General features: G+C 49.9%; 1 protein-coding gene and 1 long non-coding RNA gene across 6 annotated transcripts in view; one reads left to right on the forward strand and one right to left on the reverse strand.

Moving 5' to 3' along the window:
* Positions 1-15,569, reverse strand: part of HNF1B (HNF1 homeobox B) — a 61,648-nt gene extending 46,079 nt beyond the window's left edge. For 2 of the 5 annotated variants that reach the window (XM_005219982.5, XM_005219981.5), the window contains exons 1-4: positions 15,046-15,569; positions 10,265-10,464; positions 5,328-5,514; positions 3,028-3,263 (exon numbers count right to left, since the gene is read on the reverse strand). In XM_005219982.5, the coding sequence (XP_005220039.1) occupies positions 3,028-3,263; positions 5,328-5,514; positions 10,265-10,464; positions 15,046-15,389 (967 nt within the window). In that variant the 5' untranslated portion in view covers positions 15,390-15,569. Of the gene's footprint in view, positions 1-3,027; positions 3,264-5,327; positions 5,593-10,264; positions 10,465-15,045 lie in introns of all 5 variants that reach the window. The other 3 variants (XM_005219980.5, XM_059877790.1, NM_001192855.1) reach the window with 2 other exon arrangements.
* An 82-nt stretch (positions 15,570-15,651) lies between these two features.
* Positions 15,652-19,847, forward strand: LOC101906072 (uncharacterized). The gene is made up of 2 exons (XR_238597.5): positions 15,652-15,957; positions 16,525-19,847. It is a non-coding gene; the product is annotated as an uncharacterized lncRNA (long non-coding RNA).
* The last annotated feature ends 4,638 nt before the right edge of the window (positions 19,848-24,485 follow it).

Consider the following 24,485-nt stretch of genomic DNA (forward strand, 5'->3'; position numbering starts at 1 on the left):
TGATTGTTTTGAACTGTGGTGTTGGAGAAGACTCTTGAGAGTCCCTTGGACTGCAAGGAGATCCAACCAGTCAATCCTAAAGGAGATCAGTCCTGAATATTCATTGGAAGGACTGATGCTGAAGCTGAAACTCCAGTACTTTGGCCACCTGATGCGAAGAACTGACTCATTGGAAAAGACCCTGATGCTGGGAAAGATTGAAGGTGGGAGGAGAAGGGGATGACAAAGGATGAGATGGTTGGATGGCATCACTGACTTGATAGACATGAGTTTGAGCAAGCTCTGTGAGTTGGTGATGAACAGGGAAGCCTCCTGTGCTACAGCCCATGGGGTCACAGAATTGGACACGGCTGAGCAATTGAACTGAACTGACTCTTGCCATGACCACTTGTTTAGCTTTCTGTGATAATGATAAAGTGAAAGTGAAAGTGAAGTCACTCAGTTGTGTCCGACTCTTTGTGACCCCATAGACTGTAGCCTACCAGGCTCCTCTGTCCATGGGATTTTCCAGGCAATAATACTGGAGTGGATTGCCATTTCCTTCTCCAGGGGATCTTCCCAACCCAGGGCTTGAACCCGAGTCTCCCGCACTGTAGACAGAAGCTTTACTGTCTGAGCCACCAGGGAAGTCCGATAACGACAATGGTGACAGTAATTATGGTTTGGGCTTTCCTGGTGGGTCAGTGATAAAGAATCCTCCTGCCAATGCAGGAGATGTGGGTTCGATCCCTGGGTTGGGAAGATGCCCTGGAGAAGGAAATGGCAACCCACTCCAGTATTCTTGCCTGGGAAATCCTATGAACAGAGGAGCCTGGAGGGCTACGGTCCATGGGGTCGCAAAAGAGTCAGACACAACAGCGACTAACAACAACAAAACGGTTATGGTTTACTGGGAAAGATGCTGTTCACACAGTCTCTCATTGAATTCTCATGTGGACCGCAGGTGCTAGGTACCCTATCTCCATTTCACAGACAGGAAACTCAGAAAGAAATTCTATGAACTGGCCGCGCTGCAGGTTATGGGGGTTAGAACCAGGATGCAAAACTAAGTCCAGAGAATCAGTCCCTGGTGGGTGTGGACCATCGTGATGAACTGAGTTAAAATTCAGGCAGAGAGAAAGGTAGGCACTAAAAATATACAGTGGCCCATAATTATTGTTCCATAAATAGCAGCTCCTCCCTACAAAGGGGCACAAAACTCTCAAAGATAAACTTGATCCCTGGCAGTTCTCCACGCCAGCCTCCCAACTAGCCCAGAGGCCCCCAGGGGCAGGGGCGTGTGTCTTACTCATCACTAGCTTGGTGCCCGCACTCAGCCTGTCTGTGCTGTAGGGAGGCACAGGGTGGGATTCTACAGCCCTGGGTTCTAGTCCTTGTTCCACTACCATCACCTTGGGGAACTCTGCAAAGTTACTACCTTTTCCTGGGCCTCAATTTCCTTCTTCCGAGTACCTCCCAGTTCTAACATTCCCTGATATGTAACACGGTCTCAACTTCCGGGGACTCCGGAGAATCCACGTCCAGTGGAACGTGCCTTCTGAGGCCGATCGATCGGTGGTGTCTTGGCTGTGCTGCCCGGCCCTCTGCCCAGGCCCTAGTACCTGCTCTGGCCCCTCCAGCCCCGCCTCTCTGGGTCTCCTGCCACTATACAGAATGCCTAAGCCGACGACCCCGTGGTGACCTCACCACAACCCCAGCTTGTCAGAAAGCCACTGGGCCTTTGTTTGGCTTGCAGGCTCCCTGACTTTGGTGTGGAGATCACAGGTCCCAGCACAATGGCCATTGTCTTCTCAATAACGCCCCTTGCCCCAGCCACGCCCCCCGCAGCTCTCAGCTCCAGCTCTGTGGATTACTACCGCAGAGGGGCTGCATTACTTTGCCATCGGGCCAGTGATCATCTGCAGGCTTCTCTGCCTCTCAGGAGTGACCCCAACTTTCTTCCTATGTGGCTGAGCTCTTCCCTTCGGTGGCAACAGCACCCAGAAAAGTGCCCCTCCCTGGCCCAGGCTTCACGCTGGACAGAGACCCCTGAGGAGGTCATGCCTGCGGTGTGGGGGGTGGGGGCACAGTGCAGAATGGATGCTTGCAGATGGATCAGGTCGGGGCTCCGAGCCAGTGCCCCTGGCACTCAGGTCAGGTCCCCGGTCTCAGGCCTCTCCCAGCAGAAGGGCAACCAGCTGGTGAGGGTGCAGAGCAGTTTAGAACCATCCCCAGAGTTGGAAGTGGCGCTCGACTCCGTCTGCAAACCCCTCCCCGAGCAGGCAGTAGACCGTACCACGCTCTGTCTACACCGGCACCACACCAACCTCAGTAAACTCATCACACTGGGAAGAAGCCAGCTTTCCCAGAAGGACCCACGTGGCCCTCAGCACATGGGGGTGGTCTCCCACCAGGAAGGAAGGTGTGGGATTCTGTCCTGACAAGCCCACGCCCCAGAACAGGGGCATCCTCACCCAGGCCGGGCGGGGCCTGGCACACACAGCACACAGTAGGTACTCAGCCGATTTTGACCAACTCATCACTGCCAAGGTTTCATGTGACCAACCCTACCCTAACTCTGGGAGCGCACAGATGTCCCCAAGCAGAGGGGTCCTTGCCCAGAGGCCCCTGGACGACTCCTGCTGCAGCTGGACAGAACCCTGGGGATGCACATGAACGGGCGACCCCTCTGCCGGCGGTGTGGACCCGGCACACCTACAAGACAGGCTGCTCCATCTCATCCGGCGGCGGCCCTGACCTGCTGAGTCAGCAGCACCCCCCCCCCCGCCCCCCCGCCCCAACACCCACACTCACACAGAAGAAAAGAGCCTGGAGAAGAACGGGGAGCAGGGCTCCCTGGAGGCTGAGCAAGGATGCAGAGGAAATCTGACCATGGCTACATGCAACTCTCATGAGAACTGTTCAGCAGAAGAAGGAAGTCAGCCCTAGGACCGTCCCAAAGCATTTCCTTTTCTGAGACATCATGAGACCCCGGGGGGAGAAGCCGGAAGGTCAGGTTGCCAAGCGGTGGGGCTGGGCCCTGCTTACCTGGCAGCTTGTTTGGAGGGGAGGTGCTGGGCTGGTGGTGGGGGGAGCCATGGGAGAGCAGGGTGTTCAGGCCATGCGTCTGGCTGGAGCTGTAGGCGTCCATGGCCAGCTTCTGCCGGAACGCCTCCTCCTTCCTGCGGTTTGCGAACCAGTTGTAGACGCGGACCTCAGTGACCAGGTTGGAGCCCAGGCCGTGGGCTTTGGAGGGGGAGACGCCTCGCTGCAAACATTCTGCCCTGAGAATAGGAGAGAGGGGAGACGGTAAGTGAGGGTGGTCGGTGGGGAGGCCCCCTGGCATTTGGCCCCAGGTACACGATAGCGGGGGGCTTCCCTGGTGGCTCAGTGGTCAAAGAATCCGCCTGTCAGATAGGAGACTCAGGTTCGATCTCTGGGTCAGGAAGATCCCTGGGAGAAGGGAATGACAAGTCACTCTAGTATTACTGCCTGGGAAATCCCATGGACAGAGGAGCCTAGCGAGGTAACATACAGTCCATGGGGTCACAAAGAGTTGGACACGAGTGAGTGACTGAACACATATGCATACTATCATGGAGCGGGGGGTAGGTGATGGCAAGGAGTATGAAGCGTTCAAGGATAGAGTATTGGAAGCCTGAGAAATGGCCAGCCTGGGTAGTTATCTGATGAGATGGCTGGATGGCTGGAGCAGTGTGGAACACAGGTTCTGAGCAGGCTCACTGCCCCAGAAGTCTGGGGCTTAGCCTTTGGTGTGGCTCCTGAACAAGAGAGGAAGGTGAGGGGCAGGCATCTCAGGCGGAAGGTCCAGGTGAGCCTCCTGACACCGTATGTGACTATTTTTCCTGTCCTACAAAAGACCATTTCGTTTGCTGGCCTAGTCTGAGCCCCTCCATAGCACTCTGAACGGACTTCTGGTCTTCCAGGGTTTGGACACCCCACAAAGGTGCCATGGAAGCCAGATTCCTTAGTCACATAATAGGAATTCCTTCCAAAGGGCAGGCTGGGTGAGGTATAAATGAGGACACAGCAGAGACAGCTGGTCTCCAGTCATCATCGCTGAGGAAACCCCAGGGCCAGTCGTGAGAGAGATTCTTAGACACCACTGGATACTGGGGGGCTTCCCTCTCATCAGTGGGGGCCAGAGCACAGCTGAGGACTCTGTGACACATCTGGGCAGATGGTTTCATCTCCCCAGGCCCCTGCCAGACTTCCCTAGCTGCATCATCTCCCTGCCAGAGCTGGTCCAGCCCAGAGACAGAGAGAACACACAGGTCTTAGCCAAAGCAAAGAGCAGATTTTTTAAAAAGTGAAGGTTGGAATCAGAGCAGATGGGGCAAGAATGAAGCTAAAGGATATACAGAGGATTTTCTAATAGTTTTCTTTAAAATGTGACAGCCTGGGTGGGAGGGGATTTGGGGGAGAATGGATACACGTATATATATGCATGGCTGAGTCCCTTCACTGTTCACCTAAATCATCACAACGTTGTTTGTTAATCGGCTATACCCCAATACAAAATAAAAGCTTAAAAAAAATGCCATGTCATTAAAAACAAATGAACTCTACAAAAACAACTCTAATCAGTGTGGGCAGAGTGGAGGGAATTCTGACCAATTCTTGCTCTCTTGCTAAGTTTCCCTTTGAACCAACATTTGGTCTCGTCCAAAGCCAGTCTATGGCTAAGGAATAGCTTTCCCTTGGTCTGTAGGGGGATCAAACGCATGATTCTCCCTTCATTGGCATATTTTAGACCATCATTCTCCATCATTCCCTGGGATAACAGTTCTTAGGGCTATGCTACAGAAAGACATCCCCTGGTTAACAATCAGTTCAGCAAAGTGAAGTGTGTTTCTTGACTGCAGGACTTCTCAGAGCCTTTAATATAGGAATGCACGTTGTGACCCCCTAAGAGAAAGTTACGCAGATGATGGTTCTTAGACTGATTTATTAATGACTTGAAATGAGGGTTCTGCGGGACACACTTTGCGAAAGCCCGATTTAGCCACATTTAGCTGGATGAGTGGGCTTCCCTGGTGGCTCAGACGGTAAGGAATCCGCCTGCAATGTGGGAGACCTGGGTTCAATCCCTGGGTTGGGAAGATCCCCTAGAGGAGGGCATGCCAACCCACTCCAGTACTCTTGCCTGGAGATTCCCCATGGACAGAGGAGCTTGGCGGGCTATGGTCCACGGGGTGGCAAAGAGTCGGACACGATTGAGCGACTCAGCACAGCACCACTAGCGTCTCAACCTTCCAGGACCGAGGGGTGGAGCTCAGGCCCCTGTGCTCGCCCGCCTGCTCTGGGGGAGCTTCCGGTGGCGTTACCTGTTACACTCCTCCACTAAGGCCTCCCTCTCTTCCTTGCTGGGGTTCTTTTGCCGGTCGTAGGCCTGGTACAAGATTTGCTGGGACGCGGGCCCCCATTTGAACCGGTTGCGACGCATCTTCTTGTTGGTGGGCTCAGAGCAGGCGTCATCGGACTGCCCAGGCCCCTGGCTCTGTTGACTGAACTCTGGAAAGAGAAACAGCAGCTGATCCTGACTGCTTTTGTCTGTCAAATTTCCAGAACTCTGGACTGTCTGGTTGAATTCTGAAAAGAGAAAGGAGTAGATTTGATAGGGTCTGTAGCCTTCACTCAGCAGGTAGACAGACAGACAGACAGACAGATCAATGGACAAAAATACTTTTATGTCTCTCCCCTGAGCTTTGGGGGTCTGCTGTTAACTATAGGTGGGAATACAGGGGTGGGGGCAGGCTCACCCCAGGCCCCTCACTGCTCATTTCTGTTGGCTCCACCAAAACCAACCCCTTTCCTTTCTTTGGAGGAGCTCAAACGTGGCTGACCATTGTTCTCAGGACAATTTATTATTACTATTATTTCATTGGCTCACTGGCTCTCAGACATGAAGCAACACTCTGAATCCTGAAGTCTTGTGTTTTGATGTCAAGGAGATGAGTTCCACCAAGTCTCAGGTCTAGAGGGAAAAATGCTAAAAGGTACAGCTTGCACTTAGACAGAATGTTCACAGGCTGAAAATAGCTCTCTCTACTCATAGATCCTAGGGATCCACATTATGTTATGCTCTTTGAAAAACCGCAAACCCCAAACCTTTTGACTACTGCTTTGAAATAAATATAACTGGACTTTTGTATTGGAAAAAGAAGCAGCAGCTCTTTAGAGCTCAATCATCTCAAAGGCAATGATGTGTGTGTGTGTTCAGGGGTCCATTTATGAGGAGAACAGCCCAAGAGGGAAAGGTCTTACACACCTGCCCACACATTTGAAAGATGGGAAGTGCAAGAGATGGCAAACTCAGGACTTTCTTAAGAATGGTGTTTTAAGAATTGGAGACAAGTAAATATAGATGGTATGGAGCCCCCTGACAGTCCAATTCCCAGGACCCAGGCATATCATGACCCTCAATATATTTTGATTGAATGAATGAAAGATGACAAATCACCCAGTGGTGATGCCCTAGCCTCTGTGGCTGCAATGAGATTTGATATTTACTCATGAAAGAGGCAGCCTCCTTGTTCTCTTCCTTACATCTGCATGAAGCAGAGTTCATCATGGTATTAACTCCATTTTGCAGATGACCAAGCAGAGAGGCCAAGCACCCTGCTGAGCAAGAACCCATAACAGATTCATTTCCTAACTCCTGGTCCCCGTGTTCTGGACCTTGATGTTTTTCTTTCTTGGTTCCTGGAGTCCTTTCTGCACGTCTCAGAAAACTCTCAAGGTCCAAAGTCAGGCCACAGCTTGAATCCTCTGCATAACACCCTAGCGTGCGGCCTTCCACCTACCTACCTCCAGCAATAGGGAACTTGCTAAGATCTAAAGATCCGTTTCCATTTTGGCCCATCAAGTAGTGGTGGGTCCCTAACAAGCCTAGACCCGCGATACAAGTAGTGCTGGCCTTTGTTTAATTAGTTGTTGATCAGCCGAGTTAACGAGCTGTGTCCTTGGTAGACAGACAGAACATGTCACTGGAACCCTTGATTGGAGCCCCATCCACTTTGGAAGATTCTCAGGCCACTTTGGGCTCTGTTTTCACTGGTTCCCAATAATTCCTTTAGATACCTAAGAGTGTCTCTGCCACATCTACTAGCAGGAAGTCACTGACTCCATGGGATAATGAGGGTCCCAGCCAAGTTCTGCAATTCCTGGTCCCTTGGCTTCTCTGCCTGTGGAATGGGCCTGGTGAGGACTTAAGGGCCCTAAAGAGTCTTTTAGAACATATGCCTCTGGTCAGGATGATGGTGACGACAATGATGGTCATCCAAATTCCCAGGGAAGTTCTACTTTTCAAAGTGCTTTTACAATTCCTGTATTATTTGGTCTTCACAGCAGCCATCTAAGTGCAGGGAGTTTGGGACAATCAGAGCGGGGAGAAGGAAGTCCCCTGCTCAGTGGATGTATGTCTCAGTGTCTCCTCTCCTCCCTGTGGTCCTGTGGAGTTGTCGTGAATAACAGCCAAAGCCACTACAGATAATCGCAAGGACCCAGGATCAATACAAGGTTCCTCATTTGATGTGAAGAGATAACCTGTCATCACAGTGAACGTGTAATGAACCATTTCTACAGTGAGGTTATTATACAAAGTCCTCCAAATGTATCCCTTCAACTAACTCTCACACCTCTCTTAGAAGAATTGTTATCTCCATGAAGAAATTTGAGGTTCAGACCCATTAGAGGCATGGGCAGGAGCCAGGATGTGAACCTAGCCTGTAGACACTGAACTCACAACCCTTGATGGTGATGCCCCATATACATCACCTCTCACTAAAAACAAACCCAAAGCACACACCCAGAAAACCTTCCAACTGGCCTTGGATGCAGGTCACAGAACCTACTCCTGAAGTTCTGCCTGTGGTGGGTGTGAGACGCACTCGCAGCTGCCCACAGGGTAGGGGCCGCCTCTGGCTGTTGGCTGCCCTTTTTGAAGAACCAGACTCCCACACATTCTCCACTCACCACCAACTCTCCCCTACTTCTTTCCAGATTAATGGCAGGAGGGCAGGGGGGCGGTGCACAGAAAATGTTTGTTGCCCATAAAAATTAACTTGGAGAAGATGGCATCAGTAACTTCTTTATAGGCTCAAGAGCCAGTCTGGACAAGGAGATTCTATCTGTGAAGATAGGCTCATGAATATTACCACTTATTACTTTTAGCTTCTTATGAAAATTTGTTATCATGTGTGTTTTTTATTCTCCCGATTTTCTCTTACTACTTGTCACTTGTCCACTTGTGTCCTTCTTTTATTCACCTCTCTTCCTATTTTTTATCCGGTGCTAGTATATCTTGTATTTAACCTTCAAGAATTGGTTCAAATGACACCTCCTCCAGGAAGCCCTCCAAGATGTCTCTAGGCAATTTAGCAATTCCTCTGGCTGTCCCTTGCGTACACTTTTATAACAGCTTTTAGAAAGCTGTCATTATTTATTCAAACATCTCATCTTCCTCACTAGGTTGTAAATCCCTGGAGAAAAGAACCTGTGTATCTCACAGGCCAGCAAGTGCTTGGCACCTCATGCTGCTGCTGCTGCTAAGTCGCTTCAGTTGTGTCTGACTCTGTGGTGCCCATATAATATTTACAGAATGAAGGGATGCTTCTTAAGCTTTCTGTCTCATGGGACTTTAAAACAATAATAACAATAATTGAAAAATCCTTTGCAGAGATGGTCATACATTTTTGCAAAATGTCATTCTCAAGCATCTTGAGAACCTTTCTGGGACTTCTATCTTTTAGAAGTTTTTGGTTGATCTTTCCTGCCTCCATCTTTCTGAGGGAAATCCCACAGAACACAGAGAGGCAACTCAAATGGGAGATGATGCTTGAGGCTTGGATTGGAGTGAAAGCGCATCCCAAGGGTTCTCTGGCCTTTGGGAGACTATGGCTCCTGAAGATTTTTCTTGGGCTTTACAGGAATTACAGAGAGTTGCTTCATGTCAGACACACAAATTCTTAAAGACATAGTCACCATGGATGGTGGATCATCACAGAGTTTAAAAGGGGTCTCTTCCTCTCACTGTGCTTCTTATAACCTACTTATCTAACCACCAGGGAAGCTCCAACTTATCTAATGCTCCCAGCAAAAGAGCAAATCACTGCAATATAAGGTGAACCCCTAACCCTTTCCTTGCATTTTGAAGGCCTTTCCAGCCCATGGACATTGAGACAATAAATACTGAAACCATCACTTCAGGGCAGTGTGTGACAGAAAACAAGAGTGATTTTTAAAAGTAGTCCTCTAGTAAGAGGGGAAAAACTCAGCCCAGAAAGTGGTGGAAACTCATATCTGAACAAAGACAGAGAAGCCCACAGCCCAGAGGAGAGTATGTGGGAAGAGCGAAAACTTACATAAAATTTTCCTAGAAAAAGGGCTGGATTGAAATAATCAAAATATAATGTAAAAGTACACTTTTCCTAAAATAAAAACACTAGGTCACTGATACTCTTATCATTCAAATGCAGTTCAAACTTCCCTAGCCTTCCAAACAAAAATCTCTCAGGGTTATTGCGTGGAAGAAACCTTGGGACAGAAAGGAAATTTGGGAAAGACAATGGGAAGGATAAGAATTCATCACTCAGAGTTGCAGATGCAGATGCTTTTACTGAGTCCTGCCTTAGCCAGAAGCAGATTCTTCCTCTGACAGGCTCACCAGCTGGGGTCTCAAAGCTCTACTGATTTTGGTAAATGTGAGTAAGCATCTTAAGTTGCTTCAGAACTCAGTTGTACCCACCCCCCACCCCATCCTCCCAAACAACAGGGTCAAGTTCCTAACATATCTATAGGTACGAATGCCTTCTATTTTTTATACTCTTCAAGAGAGAAGGAAAATAATAATAACAGTGATTGATATTATTGATTGCTACTAAATGTCTTCCTTGGAAAGTCTGATCCATAGTCATGGATCAAGGCGAGAAGATGCTTGGCTTACTTTGGGTTCAATATTCTGCCGTTACCTACTTGGTTTCAAAGAGAAAGATGTTGCAAGCAGGGACCAAAACATTCAAGGTGTGCTACACACACCGATGGGCTTGTCAAATCGACTGGCTAGGGACTAGGGCATCTCGGGAGAAGAAAATGACATAAGCCAACTCATTGCAGGGCATCAAATCCACCTGACAGCTTCCTTATAGTTGCCAAGTGCCACGCAGACCTTGTTGATGAGAAGGAAACTGAGGCATCGCACAGGGGTCAGAGTTAGGGCAAAGGTCAGTCTTGACTGAGGCAGAGGCCGGTTGAAAGCACTTACGTCGGAGGATCTCCCGCTGCTTTCGGACGTACCAGGTGTACAGGGCGGCGCGCTTCTGGGTCTTCATGGGGGTGCCTTTGTTGAGATGTTGGGAGAGGTGTGATTGGTTCAGGCCGGTGACATCCACTACTTCCCTTTGAGGGATGTTGTGCTGTTGCATGTAGCCTTTGATCATTTTGGCAGCCCTCCACGGGTCCTCGCTAGACAGATTAAGCAGAGGGTTAGGATGCTGGTGGAAGAGGTCGGGGACAAATATCCTCTTTCTAGAGGTTTTCCTTAAACTCTGTGCAAAACTCTGACCTTCCCCTATTTCTCCTCCTGCCCAAGTAACATCCTGAGGAGAGAGGCGAGGCCGAAATAGAGCCTGGACAAAAGAGGGGATGAAAGCTCCTATATAGTGCACTCCATCCCTTTCAACTGAGATCGGGAGAATAAAGAGGAAGATGATTTCCTTGCTTCAGTAATAGGAAAGCAAGCCCAGCACTCTCTCTCTCTGGAAGCAGAAAGAAAAGTTCCTGGGTGTTTCTTTTTGTTTTTGTTTTACGTTTTTGTTTGTTTGTTTGTTTTGCTTTCCTGCACTTTCCTGGAATGTGAGAGATTTTAAAGGAAGAGCAGAGGTGTCATTCGCTTGTGACTAGGCTGGTTGATCCCCACGATAGGAGGTAGCATCTCTAGATTCACCTGGACTTCTTCCACATCACCTCCCTTTGGGATGGGCGTGTCCACTTGTTGCGTAAAAAATGGCAGTAAAACATAAGTGACCACCTCCGGAGAAGCAAGGAGGACGTCTTAGCCAAATGTTAAACAGTTTTCAGAGTTTCAGAAAACTTTTAAGAAATGATGTTCCTCTCCTGGGGGGCTGAGGAATCACTGCACTGACGTGAGGCAAATAAAATTAAAACAAAAAATTCTTCACAGCCCCGCCTCCCAAATAAGACCACACAGACAGAAGGATAATTTCAATTTCTGAATAAGATGTGAATGATTCCAAATGCCACTCTCTTTCTATATTCTTACATGTCTCCTTGGATAGGGTAAGAGTGTCGGGAAGTTAATCTTTCTCATAAATTTCAAGCTTGGGGTAAGAAAAACTTTTCATTTAAGTTCATTTCATTCATAAACACAGGTAATGGAAAAAAACTTCTTTAGAACACTGTATTAGTGCCTCTTAATTTATTCCAAACGTTTTCAACTTTGCCAATATCTTTTCTTGCTTATTGAAAAGTGAGCAATCTAATTGAAAACAAAAATTAAGAGAAGAGTGCACAATATAGAACAAAGATATTCATGAAACAATAGATCCATATATATTATTTGTTTAAGGCAGCTACATCATTAACTTAAAAAACCCCAGCATCCCCTTACGGTTGATGTATATAATAGCCTGATAAAACATGAAAAAAATGAAGGGAATAATTAGGTTCAGAGGTAACAATAAGCAAAATTTCAGAGGGCAAAACAGAGGGCAAAAAACCAGATATAGGTGAAGATGAAATAAGTGATTTATTTCTAGATGATGTCTATGTCAACATGACAATCACCTTTGTGTCATGAATTTTTTTAACCTAGTAATTAAACAGATTTTTGTAAGCATTTGAAAAATTGGGATTATTTTAGCAAGTCTTGGATATTAAATTTATGAGAACACAAGTTTTGATAGAGATGTTTTTGATAAATGCAAACTCAAAATTACATATAGCTTAATATCTCAAGTATTTATAAAGGTACTTCCAAGTAATACAACAATATTTAAGTAAAAACAGGAACAAAAAATGAGGAACTGCGTCCATTTCAAATATGGATAATTCACCTTGAGTAAGAGGAAAGTAATATAACATTTTGAACATGCCCGTGTAAACATTAGCACTCATTTTAAAAGTTTATTTCTGCTAAATACTTGCACAGTATTTTTAGGGTAAAAAAACACCTTCAACAGATATCAACAACAGCTTCCAAAGTTAGACAAAGTATTTGGGTTTTTAAAGGTAATGCTGCTTCGACAGATTCTTTAACATTTTTGGTTTTGTTTAAATTTTTTACTAGTATTTATTTTGTGTGTTTAAGAAACCTAACTGAAATAGTGTAATATTCCGAGAGCAAATAATTCCGTGGAAAAAGTGAATTAGCTTAACGACTGAAAAGGTTTAAAACAAAAAACAAAAGGCCAGGGAAACCATATAAATGATAGCAAATCTTTCAGCCCGCATTAAAGCCTGGGGATAAGATGGCGTAGTTACACCTTTATAGCTCTGACCACAGAATTCTCATGGATTCACCGGGAAGGGCCCCAAGAGTCGGTTACGTTTTGAAATTTAAAAATACAGCCAGTGATCTGGGGTTCGCAAGCCGGGTAAACACACAGATCGGGAGAAGGGCGCCCGGCATTGTCCTCAGGGCGCAGGTGTCAAGCGCCCGACCTCGGCGCCCGCCTCGTCGGCCCAGCACGCTCCTTTCCAAACAATGCCACGAACCGAGAGGCCCTGGACCCCGGCTCCGATCGCCGCGATTTCTTCGTTAAGAAGCCTCCCCCGGGGCTTCTTGGGGAGCAACCAACTTTCCAACTTTTCACCGCGCGCGCCAGCCTAGAGCCGGGGCCGGAACCGGCAGCGCGCAGCCCCGACCCGCTTTCCCCGTCTCTCTCTTTTTGGAGATGGAAAGAGCGGCCAGCCGCTCCCCAAAGTGACTTGTCCTGTTCTTTTCTTTCCGCCTTAGCGGAGCAGTGTGGACCAAAAGGGGAGTGCGCGCCTCTGGCGTGTAGCAGCCAACTGCGCAGTGACCTGGGGACCGCTAGCGATTTCTTGAAAAATTACTTTAATCAAGTCTGACCACTCCTGAAGGTGGGGGAGGGAAGTTAGCAGCCGCTGGGGAAAGGAGGAGAAACCTTAGGGCCCGGCCTGTGTGTTCCCCACCCCCGCCCCCCGTGGGGGTCTTGGGCCCTCTAGCCTGGCTCTCCGCCCCCTGGAGCCCGGAGCTCTGCGCAGCGAAGAGCGCTGAGGTCCGGAGCCCAGGGCCGGGCCTGGCTCTGTGCCCTCCCGGCCTGCGGTGTCGGCGACCTCCGGGGCAGCCCGGGTCAGGCGCGGGGCGGCGCGGGGGCTCTCCTGGGAGGGCAGGGCAGCCCGGTGTGTGTGTGCTGGGAGCTGCGAACAGCCTCGCGAGTCCGCTTTCTCCTTTCCTTCCCTCTCGAAGCCGCGTTTACAACTTCACCAATGAATAACCCGCCTCTCCGTTCAACCTAATCACGACTTTTTGTGTATCTTTCTGTTGATGATTTATAGAAATAAATTAATAACACCCTAACTCCACGTGCTTCAGTTTATATTACATCTCTGCCACGTCTAACCCGGCGCGGGGCTGGGTGCCGAGGGACGCCCCAGGTTCTTCTTCCAAAACCCCGCTGGAAGGCGGGTGCCTGTAGCCAGGCGGATGGGCCTAGGCCCCGCGGGCCCCGGTGCCCGGCGGCCGGACATCGGCGGTTCCTCCCGGCCCGGGGTCAATCTCCGGCCCGCCCCGGCGCCCCAGCCGCTCTTCTGACCCCTCTCACCTTCCTGCACCCCTAGCCCGGGCGGGGGAGAAACCGCCGCCAAGGGGGCAACCCGCCAGGCAAGAAAGAACCTCAAACCCTACGAACTAACTGTAGCAACAGACTTTCGGGAAGTTAGAAAAAAAAAAAAAAAAATCTAGAAATTCCCCTGATTGTTTTGCTAGAGAGTAAGCCGCCGGGTCCCCAGGTAGCAAATTCAAATGCAAGGTCATAACGCATCCCAAACGGCCACTGCGGGCGGGTGACCCGGGTTGCCCCGGTCCTGGGCGCGACTCCGGTCCTGGCCTTGCCTGGGGACTGCGGCGCTGAGGATCCGAGGCCAAACGAGGGTCTCGGTCCCAGAGTAGCCTGGCTGGGAGCGACATGCGGTCTAAGAGAACCGCTCTGCTCCTTGGATAATTAGTAACAAGCTGTCAAAGCCCTAGGCCGCTCAGAAAGGCTTAGCAAACCACCCGGGGCCGGGAGACAGACGGCCGGGCAACCGGCCTGCCTGGATTCCTCGGGGACGCCGGGGTGTCAGCGGCGAGATCCGGGAACGCCCTCCTTTCTCCCACCAAATCCACCGCAAACCCAAGGCTTGAACGCACTGATCCCTCGCTTGCTAGAGACGCGGTTTCATTGCCCCTTGCGAGTCCACTCCAACCCGACAACGTGCAAGCATTTCCTTTCGCAGATCTAAACGGGCTTTGGGGATTCCAGATAACCTCGGGGACTTGCGCGGGCGCTGCAGACGAGAGCGCCCATCGGAGAAGGCACCCCCCAGATCCCTGCCCCGGAGCCGCCGGTCCCTCTGTGGAGAGCCGCAGGACGCGGCTCCCCAGGCCGGTTCCGCAGATGCGGCTCCCCGGGAGAACTGCTTGTGGCCTGGGGTTGCTGCGGGCCTGGAGCCTCCGCACCGGCGAATTGCCGAGGTTTCACTGCGCCCATTCGCACCTTCGGCCGCGTGGGCAACGGCTCTGCAAGCTCGGTTCTCCCAGGCCGAACCCCAACACAGCCGGGAGGGCCCCGCCGGTCCCGGGCGCTGGGCTGGGCAGGAATTCACGAAGTTTCGGGGCTCGGGCCGTCCGATTGAGGGGCTGGGAGGGGTCCAGGTGTTGGAAGAGAAGCGGAGCGCCCCCCCGGGGACTTCTCTGGTGGAAACCAGGCTTGGCAACAGCAGTCGGGGGCCGTGTGGCTCAGCCACGGGGCCCAGGGCTCCGGGTGTTCAGGCGCACCCCTCCGCACCTCGGCCCGCGCCTACCTGAGCATCCGGTCCACCTCCGCCCGCTGCTCCGCCGCCTCTTCGGTGTTGAGCGCTTGCAGCTCCTTGAGGATGGGAGGGGTGTCATAGTCGTCCCCGTCTTCGGAGCCCTCGTCTCCGGACAGGCGGCCCTTGGCGTGGCCGTTCGTCAGAGTGTGGAAGACCGGCTTGGTGTCCGGCTCGGCCCCGCTCCCAGGGGACAGGGGCAGCGTCTCCAGCTTTACCCCGAAACTCGGGGACGGCAGCAACTCCTCCAAGGCCTGGATCAACACCTCCTTGGTGACCCCGGAGCTCAGCAGGGCGCTCAGGAGTTCTTGCTGGAGCGACGTGAGCTTGGACACCATTTTCCAAGGACAGAGAAAGAAGGGGGTGAGGGGGCGGGCGGGTGGGTGCGAGAGAGGAGGGTGGAGGGGAGTTTCACAAGCGAACCCCAAGTCCAGGAACCCCCCCCACCCTTCAGCCTCCAGACACCTGTTACTCCCCGGGGTCCCGGAGTCTCCTCCGAGAGGAGTCAGAAAACTTCTAACTTGCCATGATCGCCACCATTAGGCCATATAAGATATGCAAATTAGCGGGGAGGGCCCGGCTTTCGGCAAGATGCAAATGGTCGGCGGCGTGGGGTGGGGGTGGGGGGCGCGGGGGGAGGGGAACCGAGAGAGTGAGAGTGTGAGAGGCAGACCCGAGAGCCCGAGACCCGAGCCGGGAGCCGGGATGCTAGGGTCCAGGGTATTCACGCCGGGGTTCTGAAGATATTCGTGTACCGCTTCCGTCTATCAGCCAAACTTCAGCTGACCTTTGGACTCGTTAAACGAGTAGCTTGCAGCCTGATGTGCAAGGCGCCGGGACTTTTCCACCCGCTGTGGGTCCGGCTTTAAGTCCGGAGAGAAGGAGAAACTGCGCTCGGGGGCTCAGGTGAGGGCTGGAGGAAGCTGGGGTGCTCTTGGGAGAAGCAGACGGAGGAGGGGTACTCTCGCACGCGTCCCGACCAACCTGCAAGCGGTGGGCCCGGAGAGCCGGGCCGGCGGAGGAAGAAACTGACCGCAGGGGAGTGGACGCGGAGACCTGGGGAAAGAGGGGCGTGTTGGGCGGGGGTGAGTGTGGAATGCAGGGTGGGTGGCGGGCACTGAGTTCTACCTGGGTTACCGCTCTGCCGACCCCAGGCCTTCGGGCGCCGGGGCTGGCGGCTTGGATTTACAGAACTGTCGGTCCCAGAGCGTAGGCCAGCGGGAAGGAGGCCGGGAGAACCCTTGGGACGAGGAGGCGCCGACTAACTGGGTGCAGCGGGGCCGCACCGGCACCCAGCCCGGCCAAGCCGCGGGGAGCTGGGCGTCCGGGCCCCCGGGCTTCAAAACCCAGAATATCAAAGCGCGCGTTCGGGGCAAAACTGGGATTGAGGGGCCTCCTTTCTGCCAGTGAAAGTTGGCTGGGCAGTTGAAGCCGCACGTCTTCTGGGCGCACTGATTTCTGGTTTATTCGCAGCTCCAGGACACAGCGGTTCCCAGGGCCAGAGACTGATCTCTGTGGACGCGAGGTCAAGGCGGCGGTGGCTGGCGACTCCCACGCCAAGTTGGGAAGGGGCCGACCAAGCCAGCGAGGGACAGAAGTGATTGTTCACGCCGGCCCGGCCCAGGAAGGAAGGCGGGAACCTCTCAGCGCTATCGGAGTTCACGGAGGCGCTCAGAGGCGAGGAAGAAGGCAGGAGGTGCGCCCCGACTCCAGGCTGCCCTGGACCTGCAGAAGATCCAGGGTAGCGGGGGCTTTTTAGGACCCATGGCTCACAGTCCCGTAGTTCCTGGGGCAGAGGACACCTCCTTCCCCTCTCTAAGCCTCAGGTTCATCACCTAAGAAATACTGAAACCTAAAGCCCAGAGGATGCGGCATTGTGTACACTGAGTGAGCCCACCTGTGAAACCCTGTATTCCAGGAACAGTGTTCACACTTTTCTGAGAAGGCAGGCAGTCGGTTCCTAGTAGTAAAATCTAGCCCTAGGGAGGTTCAGGATTCTCAGAACCAGGCAAATTCAGCGCTGGGCGTGGGGGGGACTGGGAGCTTAGGGACAAACATTCAGAATGAGCAGGGCATTTGCAAAGGAGCTTCTAAGCAAAGTCTCCCCACTTTCCCACCTTTTAAAGACAGTTAGGAGGAAGAGGGGAATTTCAGCAGGAGTAGGAGTGGGAATGCGGAGGGTCATCAGATCTGTCTGCTTGGTTCAGGTACCAGGGCTGAAGCCCAGATGTTGTTGATCCAAGTCAGGCTGCTAAGGAGCCTGTCGTTGTTATTTAGTCCCTAAGTCATGCCCTACTCTTTTGCGATCCCATGGACAGTGGCCCTGCCAGGCTCCTCTGTCCATGGGATTTCCCAGGCAAGAATACTGGAGTGGGTAGCCATTTCCTTCTCCAGGGGATTTTTTCCCGACTCAGGGATGGAACCCATGTCTGCTGCATTGGCAGGAGGATTCTTTACCACTGAGCCACCAGGGAAGCCCCGCTAAGGACCTAGGTTGACTTTTTAAATTACAGGGTTTGCTCTGTACTCCTGGACCACCCACGAGAAAGGGGTGGTTGTGTGCACGGAGCTCTGGTGACCTTTACAGCATCTCAGTGTCTTTCCCCGAGAAAGGGGTAAGAAGTTCATAGAAACGAGGGCTCTTCATTTCACCTTATTGTCTTGGAGTTTGTTGTGACATATGGCACCTCCTTGCCCCTCACAGTTCAGCCCAATGGGAGAACATTTTTTGCCTCCCCAGCTTCCCTCAGCAGGGATAATGAAGTGTTCAGAGTAAATGTCCCTGGAGAACAATCGCTTTTTCTCTGTCCCTCACTTGCTATCATGATAGAAGCAGTCAAGTGTAATGAAGATCAGTTTCTGTGTTTAGCTGGGAAAACCCATTAAAAAACCAGCCATCACTTCCCTTTTAACAACAAAGCTTTGATTTGTAGTTCCGACTGCTGTGTGCCCAGTCTGACTCTCAAGCTTCCTTATCTCTCAAAATTCAGGTGTCAGCAAACCCATTCTTCCCCCCTACCCCAGCCAATGGAAACACACAGAACGTTGCCCAGAGCACAGGGAAATTTCCTATGCATGTCCAGGTAATCTGGCTAGTCAAAGTCAGCAGCTTCCTGTAACTCTCTTGCTCAGGTATCGGTATATACTACCTGATGCAATATGGGTGCTCACCAAGTAACTGCAGCTATAGATCTGTGGGCAGACCCATTATCTATCTCTTCATATGGAAATTTAGAAAGAAAAAGTGGAAGGATCCCAGCAGGGGGTCCTTAGGGATGTGGGTCACAAACACTCACCAAATGAATTATCTCAAAAAGCACTTTGGTTAGGCTTCCTCCGAACAGAGGAAGCCAGAACATAAGTGAAATACTCTTGTTTATGCTTCACAAAGGATAAAGTAATGATGGACTGAGACAGTAGCCCCATTTTAAAGAACTGGGAAAAGACGATGTAGGACGTTTTAAAGAGGTGGCTTGGAGCTCCTGTAATAAGTTAAAGAAGGGTTGAGATTGGGGCTCAGGATTTTTGAGTAGGGCTTTAGGATGAAAGAGAAAGGGCTCCAGTTTTACTGTGTTGGGAGACGGGAAGTTGAAAGAGGGCATTCTGCTGTGATTCCACAGCAGAGAATAGAGAACAGATGTTGGCATCAAACAGACCTAAATGTGGGTTCTGCAATCAACTTAACCAGCTGTGCAACTTGGATAAGCTTGCGTTGCATAAGCGTCTGAGCCTCAGTTTCCTTAGGTGGAAAATGATCCTAATACTCTACTGGGTTTTTGTGACGGTGAAAAAATAATGAGTTGGTAACTGCAGGTTCAAGTGTCTGACATGTTTAGAAAGAGACAGCCCATCATGAAAACATGCAAAGAAGTAAGGCAGCTGGTCTTCTGGGGCTCTTTTATTCCCGGCTTTTGTTTTTCTTTTTTGAGTTACTGAATTTAAGGAGAACAGATTAGGTTCTTCTACTCAAACAATGAATCCACTCGTTCACATCCCAAGATTTTTCTATGGGGAAATGTAGTCCCTGATCCAAGATAATTTAAAATCCAGTTGGCTCACTAGTCTATGAAAGTTTTCTGGGCACCGTCTTGGAAGTTTCACAGAAGGGCACTTGTGGTTCCCATGGCCTCGGTCTCCCCCGTAACTTCACAGCCCAGGTGACCCTGCTTTCTGAGCTTGTGCACAGTCTTCTTCCTACTTTCCATGGTTCCCCTGATTTGCTTACATCTGGGGGAACCCAGTCCTCTCTGTTCTCTGATGCTCCCCTCTCCACATTGATTGGGGAGAGTCTCTAGAAAGCCTCACAATGAAAGCATCTCTAGAGTTAAGCATGAATACCACCCTATCCTAGTCTGAAAGTGGTTGGAAGCCTTATTGTTAAGAGAGCAGCGTTGCAGCCTAGAGAGCATTCTAGACTGTGTCATTAGAGCTGAGTTCCCATCTCTGGATATAAAACTCTTTTCCGGGTAACTCTTCACCTCCCCCAAAAGGCTTGGCTGGGCACCTTCTCTGATTCTGCTTTTGAAAGATGGCCATTTAAGTTCCCTGTTTTTTCCATGATTTGAAATTCCAGAATGACCACGTTGTCCATTTCCAGACTTTTGGGCAGATGATACATGAGCTCAGGCTGGAATTCTGAGTAGTACTAGAAATGGGACACCATGGAAAGTAAACTCCAAGAAGATGGAGACCGTCTCATGACTTACTCTTCAATGTCCGGAGAGGTGTCTGATCCATAAAACATGCTCAATAAAACCTTGTTGAATAAATGAGCAAGTAATCATTCCTCCACAATACCACTAAGAGTGATTTTTGTGTCCTTATTTATACTTGATTTTTCTAGTTGTCAGCAAGGAAGTAGTAGTCTAAATACCTTTCCCAGACCCAAATGGGTATATCATGTGTGACTCCACTTATATAAAGTTAAAAAGCAGGAAAAACTAATCCATGGTGATAGAGGTTAAATTTGAGGCTACTTGGGACTTCTCTGGTGGTCCAGTGGTTAAATCTTCGCCTTCCAACACAGAGGGTGCAGATTTGATCCTGGTTGGAGAGCTAAGATCCCACATGCCTCAGTGGTCAAAAAAACCTAAACATAAAACAGAAGCAACACTGTAACAAATTCAATGAAGGCTTTTACAATGGTCCTCTTAAAAAAATTGAGGTTACTTTGGGGGATGTATTCACAGGGATGGGTAATGAGGGAGCTTTCTGGGATGCTGGGAAAGTTCTCTATCTTGATCAGGATGGTGGATACATCATCAGGCTACTCACTTAGGATTTGTGGATGTTGCTATACATTAAAACTCTGTTCATGTTAGCTGCTCAGTCGTGTCTGACTCTTTGCAACCCCATGGATTGTAGCCCACCAGGCTCCTCCATCCACGGGATTTTTCCAGGCAAGAATACTGGAGTGGGTTGCCATTACCTTCTCCAGGTGATCTTCCTGACCCAGGGATTGAACTCTGGTCTCCTGCATTTCAAGCAGACTCTTCACTGTCTGAGGTACTGGGGAAGACCAAATGATAACTTAGTGAAAAGTATATAATTCCAAAGCGTAAAATGTAAACAGTGGCAGCCACCTCCTTACTGCCCTCTTGTTTACAGTTTCTGCATGGCCCTATACATTCCTTCCCACTTGTCATGTATGGTTTATTACCACTGAAACTTACAGGCGAGCATGTTTCAGGAGTGGGCAAACTTTTTCCATAAAAGGCTGGATCGTAACACACTGGTAAAGAATCTGCTTGCAGTGCAGGAGATGCAAGAAACTCGGGTTCGATCCCTGGGTTGGGAAGATCCCCTGGAGTAGGAAATGGCAACCCACTCCAGTATTCCTTCTTGGAAAATTCCATGGACAGAGGAGCTGGGTGGACTACCATCCATGGAGTCACAAAGGGTCAGACATGACGGAGCACATCAGTGTGTTAGTAAGTATTTTAGGCTTTTGAGGCTTATAGTCTCGTCACAACTGCTCAATTCTGCTGTCATAGACAATACACAAATGAATTGTGTGGCTCTGTACCAATAAAGCTACTTACAAAAGCAATTGGATGGACTTCACTCGTGATCCAGTGGTTAAAAATCCACCTGGCAATGCAGAACACACCAAAACCAAACCAAAAAACAATTGGCTGACTGGATTTAGCCTGTGGGCTACAGTTTTGCCGAACCTTGGATAAAACTATGTATCCGAAAGAGACCTGAGAGGCATCTCACTTCACTTCTTCGTCTTTGGGATGAAGAAACAGATTCAGGGAGGAGAAATGACTTTCCCAAGAGATATTAGCGCAGATCACCTGGGAGATCCTGGATTTGGAGTCGAATAGAGCAGCTGTTTGTGGGTGTGGCTTTGGGAAAGTTACTTAATTTGAGTCTTCATATTAGCACCATATGTCAATGGTGATAATAGTGGAATTTCTATCTCCTAGGGTTATTGGAAGAATTAAACTAGATAACACAGGAAAACACCTTGTAGAGTGCTTGGACTTGGTTTCGAATGAAGTGCTTTCTCAATCATAGCACACAGCTCAAGGGCTCCTTCCTGTGTCCCTTCCTTCCCTCCTCCTAAACCACAACTTCTAGGGTAAGTTCATTGACAAACACAACCAGGTGTCTAATACCTGTGAAGTCCTCCGGGGACAGCTGCAAGCTTGGGACAAATGGCTCCCGGAGGATGTCAGATCCTACCACCCCAGCCCTCAGCTTCCTTTCTAGAAATCCCTTCCAGCTCTGTGCTTTTATTTCCCCCAAACAAGCTGCTATCAGATGATCTTTGCCAGGAAAACTCCTAAGGGTAGAGGAGAGTTCTCTCATTTGATTCAACAACCCACCTCCTTCTTGCCCGGTCATTTTTAGAAATAGGGTGTTCCCAGGAGCTTGTAAAAGATTAAATTAAAAACGAGCGACCTAGTATGATATTAAACTAATAAATACTACACCTGGCATAGACAGCCTTCACTCCAGAGCAGTAAGCTAGCCCTTCTACTACACCCATGAAAAGTGAGGTTGGCAGGGGGCCCAGCACACAGCAGGGGCTGTATAAGTGTTTATTGAATCAACAATATGGGCCAGGCTAGTGTTCAGAAAAGAAAGAAAGGCGATACCCTTTACTAAGATTTCCTACAATCTGTTTTCAGATTAATAGTCAAAGAATTGTTAGTGAGGGATCCTCATGGTACTCTCCTCTGTATTCTTCCTGCAAACCTGTGAGCTAGGCAGCATCAGTCCTGCTTTAATGATGAAGAAATAGAGGCTCTAAAAGGGTAAATACTGGCCCAAGGACCCACAAACGGTTAAGGAGTGGAACCTTTGCCTTGAATTGAGGACTCCATGGTGCTCCATTAAGTACCTTCCTTCTGGGGCCTTGGCATCTTCCAAACCCAAATGAGACGGGAGAGAAAGGGTATAGCGAAGCATCCTAAACAGTTTCAGGGCAGAGAAATCTTGTGATGTTTTAGAGAGAGAGAGGTCAAAGTCTTTCCTGTCTAAGGCGATTCCAGCCACATAAAGAACTCTTAACATTTGTACAGTGTTTTATGGTGTGCAAAGAGCTTCCTCCTTTCATCTGATCCTCAAAACAGTCTTGCAAAGAAGGCAAGGCAGGCATTAGTATTCACGTTTCACAGACGAGGAAACCGATGCTCAGAGAGGAAAAAAGACCCACCGAAGATTCCAGTACCACCCTCTATTGACCCAAGTCTTCTGAAGCTGGACTCTACAGTCCTCTCCACAATATTGTGTTTGTACAATGATGAGATTAGCACAAGGCACAGCCCAGAACAGGTACAAGATTTAAGGATAAGGTAAAAAGAGTTACCCCCCCATTCTAGTCCTGAGGTCACGCTCAAATGATGGAAAAGCTGGAACGGTGTCACCTCTTCTTCCATGGTGGACACGCCCCTACTCTGCCGGGTGGTGTCTGCTCAGGAGGTTGGTGACATGATCTGAGGCATGAGTGGCCACTGGGCCTCAGCTAAGGGATGAGCAAGGTCTTCTTTAATGCTAGGTGACTAGACACAGACCCTGCTCCCAGGCCTGGGGGTGAAGAGCACACAGGGCTGCTGAGTCAATGCAACAAACATTTGTTGAGCATCTACTGGATGCTGGGCACTCCAGAAGCTGTCTAGTCATGCTGAGATGAATGTGATACTGTTGCTGCTCTGAAAGAGTTGGTTTTATAATGGGAGAGAGAGACACATATACACTCACTTATCTTTTTTAAAAAAATGTTTTGTTGAATTATTTTATGTTGTTTTTGGCCACACCGTGTGACATGTGGGATCCTCGTTTTCTGATCAGTGATCTAACCCATGTCCTCTGCACTGGAAGCAGAGTCTTAACCCCTAGACCACCAGGGAAGCCCCACATACTCACTCCTATTGCTAGACAGGGTGGAGCAGGCTTTACAGTAAGCACAGTGCTGACCGCTTCACATAAGGCATCTCATTCATTCTTCATAACGGCCCTGTGAGATAAAACTATTCCTCCTACTTTTAGATTTCTCCATTTGTGCTCAGAAAGCTCAAGATGTACAGTGAGATCGTGTGTTGCCTAGCTTCACACATTTTCTGTACTTGCCGAAAGGCAGCAACGGTAGGGGGATTCAGGGTAGGGCTAGGAATCAGGCTGATCTAAGTTTGCAGCCTGTCTCTCCTGCTTCCCAGATGTGACCCTGGGCAAGCTGCCACTCGGAACCTCAGTTTCCTCGTCGGTCAAAAGGAAAACAGTGTAGAATTTGGCAGGAAAGATAAATACGTAAGCCACTTGGCACATGAATAAGTAGAAGCAAATGCTAATAATACTAGGAGAATCAGCCACGTTCTGTGGGGACTCAGAGCGCTTGAAGGGTAAGTAGAATTTTGACAAGAACTCAGAGAACATTTCAGGCAGAAAGAATTATTAAGCAAAGTCTTGCAGACATGAAAGGAGGTGAGGAGGTGATGGGGGCTGCAGAGGGCAAGCTGAGTTGTCTGGACCATGGAGGGATCTTGCTAATGATGATGCTGGGAAGTTAGGGAGGACTGATATGAGCAAACCCTGGATGCCATGCCCGGGGTCTGAACCTCTCTCCTTAGGCAAGGTGCGTGTGTGCGTGCATGCTCAGTCACATCCGACTCTTCGTGAGCCCATGGCCTGTATGGACTGTAGCCTACCAGGCTCCTCTGTCTGTGGAATTTTCCAGACAAGCATACTGGAGTGGGTTGCCATTTCCTACTTCAGGGGCTCTTCCTGACCTAGGGAGGATCCTTTCTGGGGTGGGTTTGGGACTCAAGCTGCAGGCCCCACCAGTCCTCTTTCTTCCCAACTCCCACCTGGCAACCACTGCCATCCTCAACACCCTTAGGGAGACTGGTATGGGCACAGAGAGGTGGCGAGAGCATGCTGGAGCCCCACGGCACTGCAGGGACAGGACAGTGGCCATCCCTGATCCA

The sequence above is a fragment of the Bos taurus genome, chromosome 19 (genome assembly GCF_002263795.3).
Source record: "Bos taurus isolate L1 Dominette 01449 registration number 42190680 breed Hereford chromosome 19, ARS-UCD2.0, whole genome shotgun sequence".
In the NCBI taxonomy this organism is placed as follows: domain Eukaryota; kingdom Metazoa; phylum Chordata; class Mammalia; order Artiodactyla; family Bovidae; genus Bos; species Bos taurus.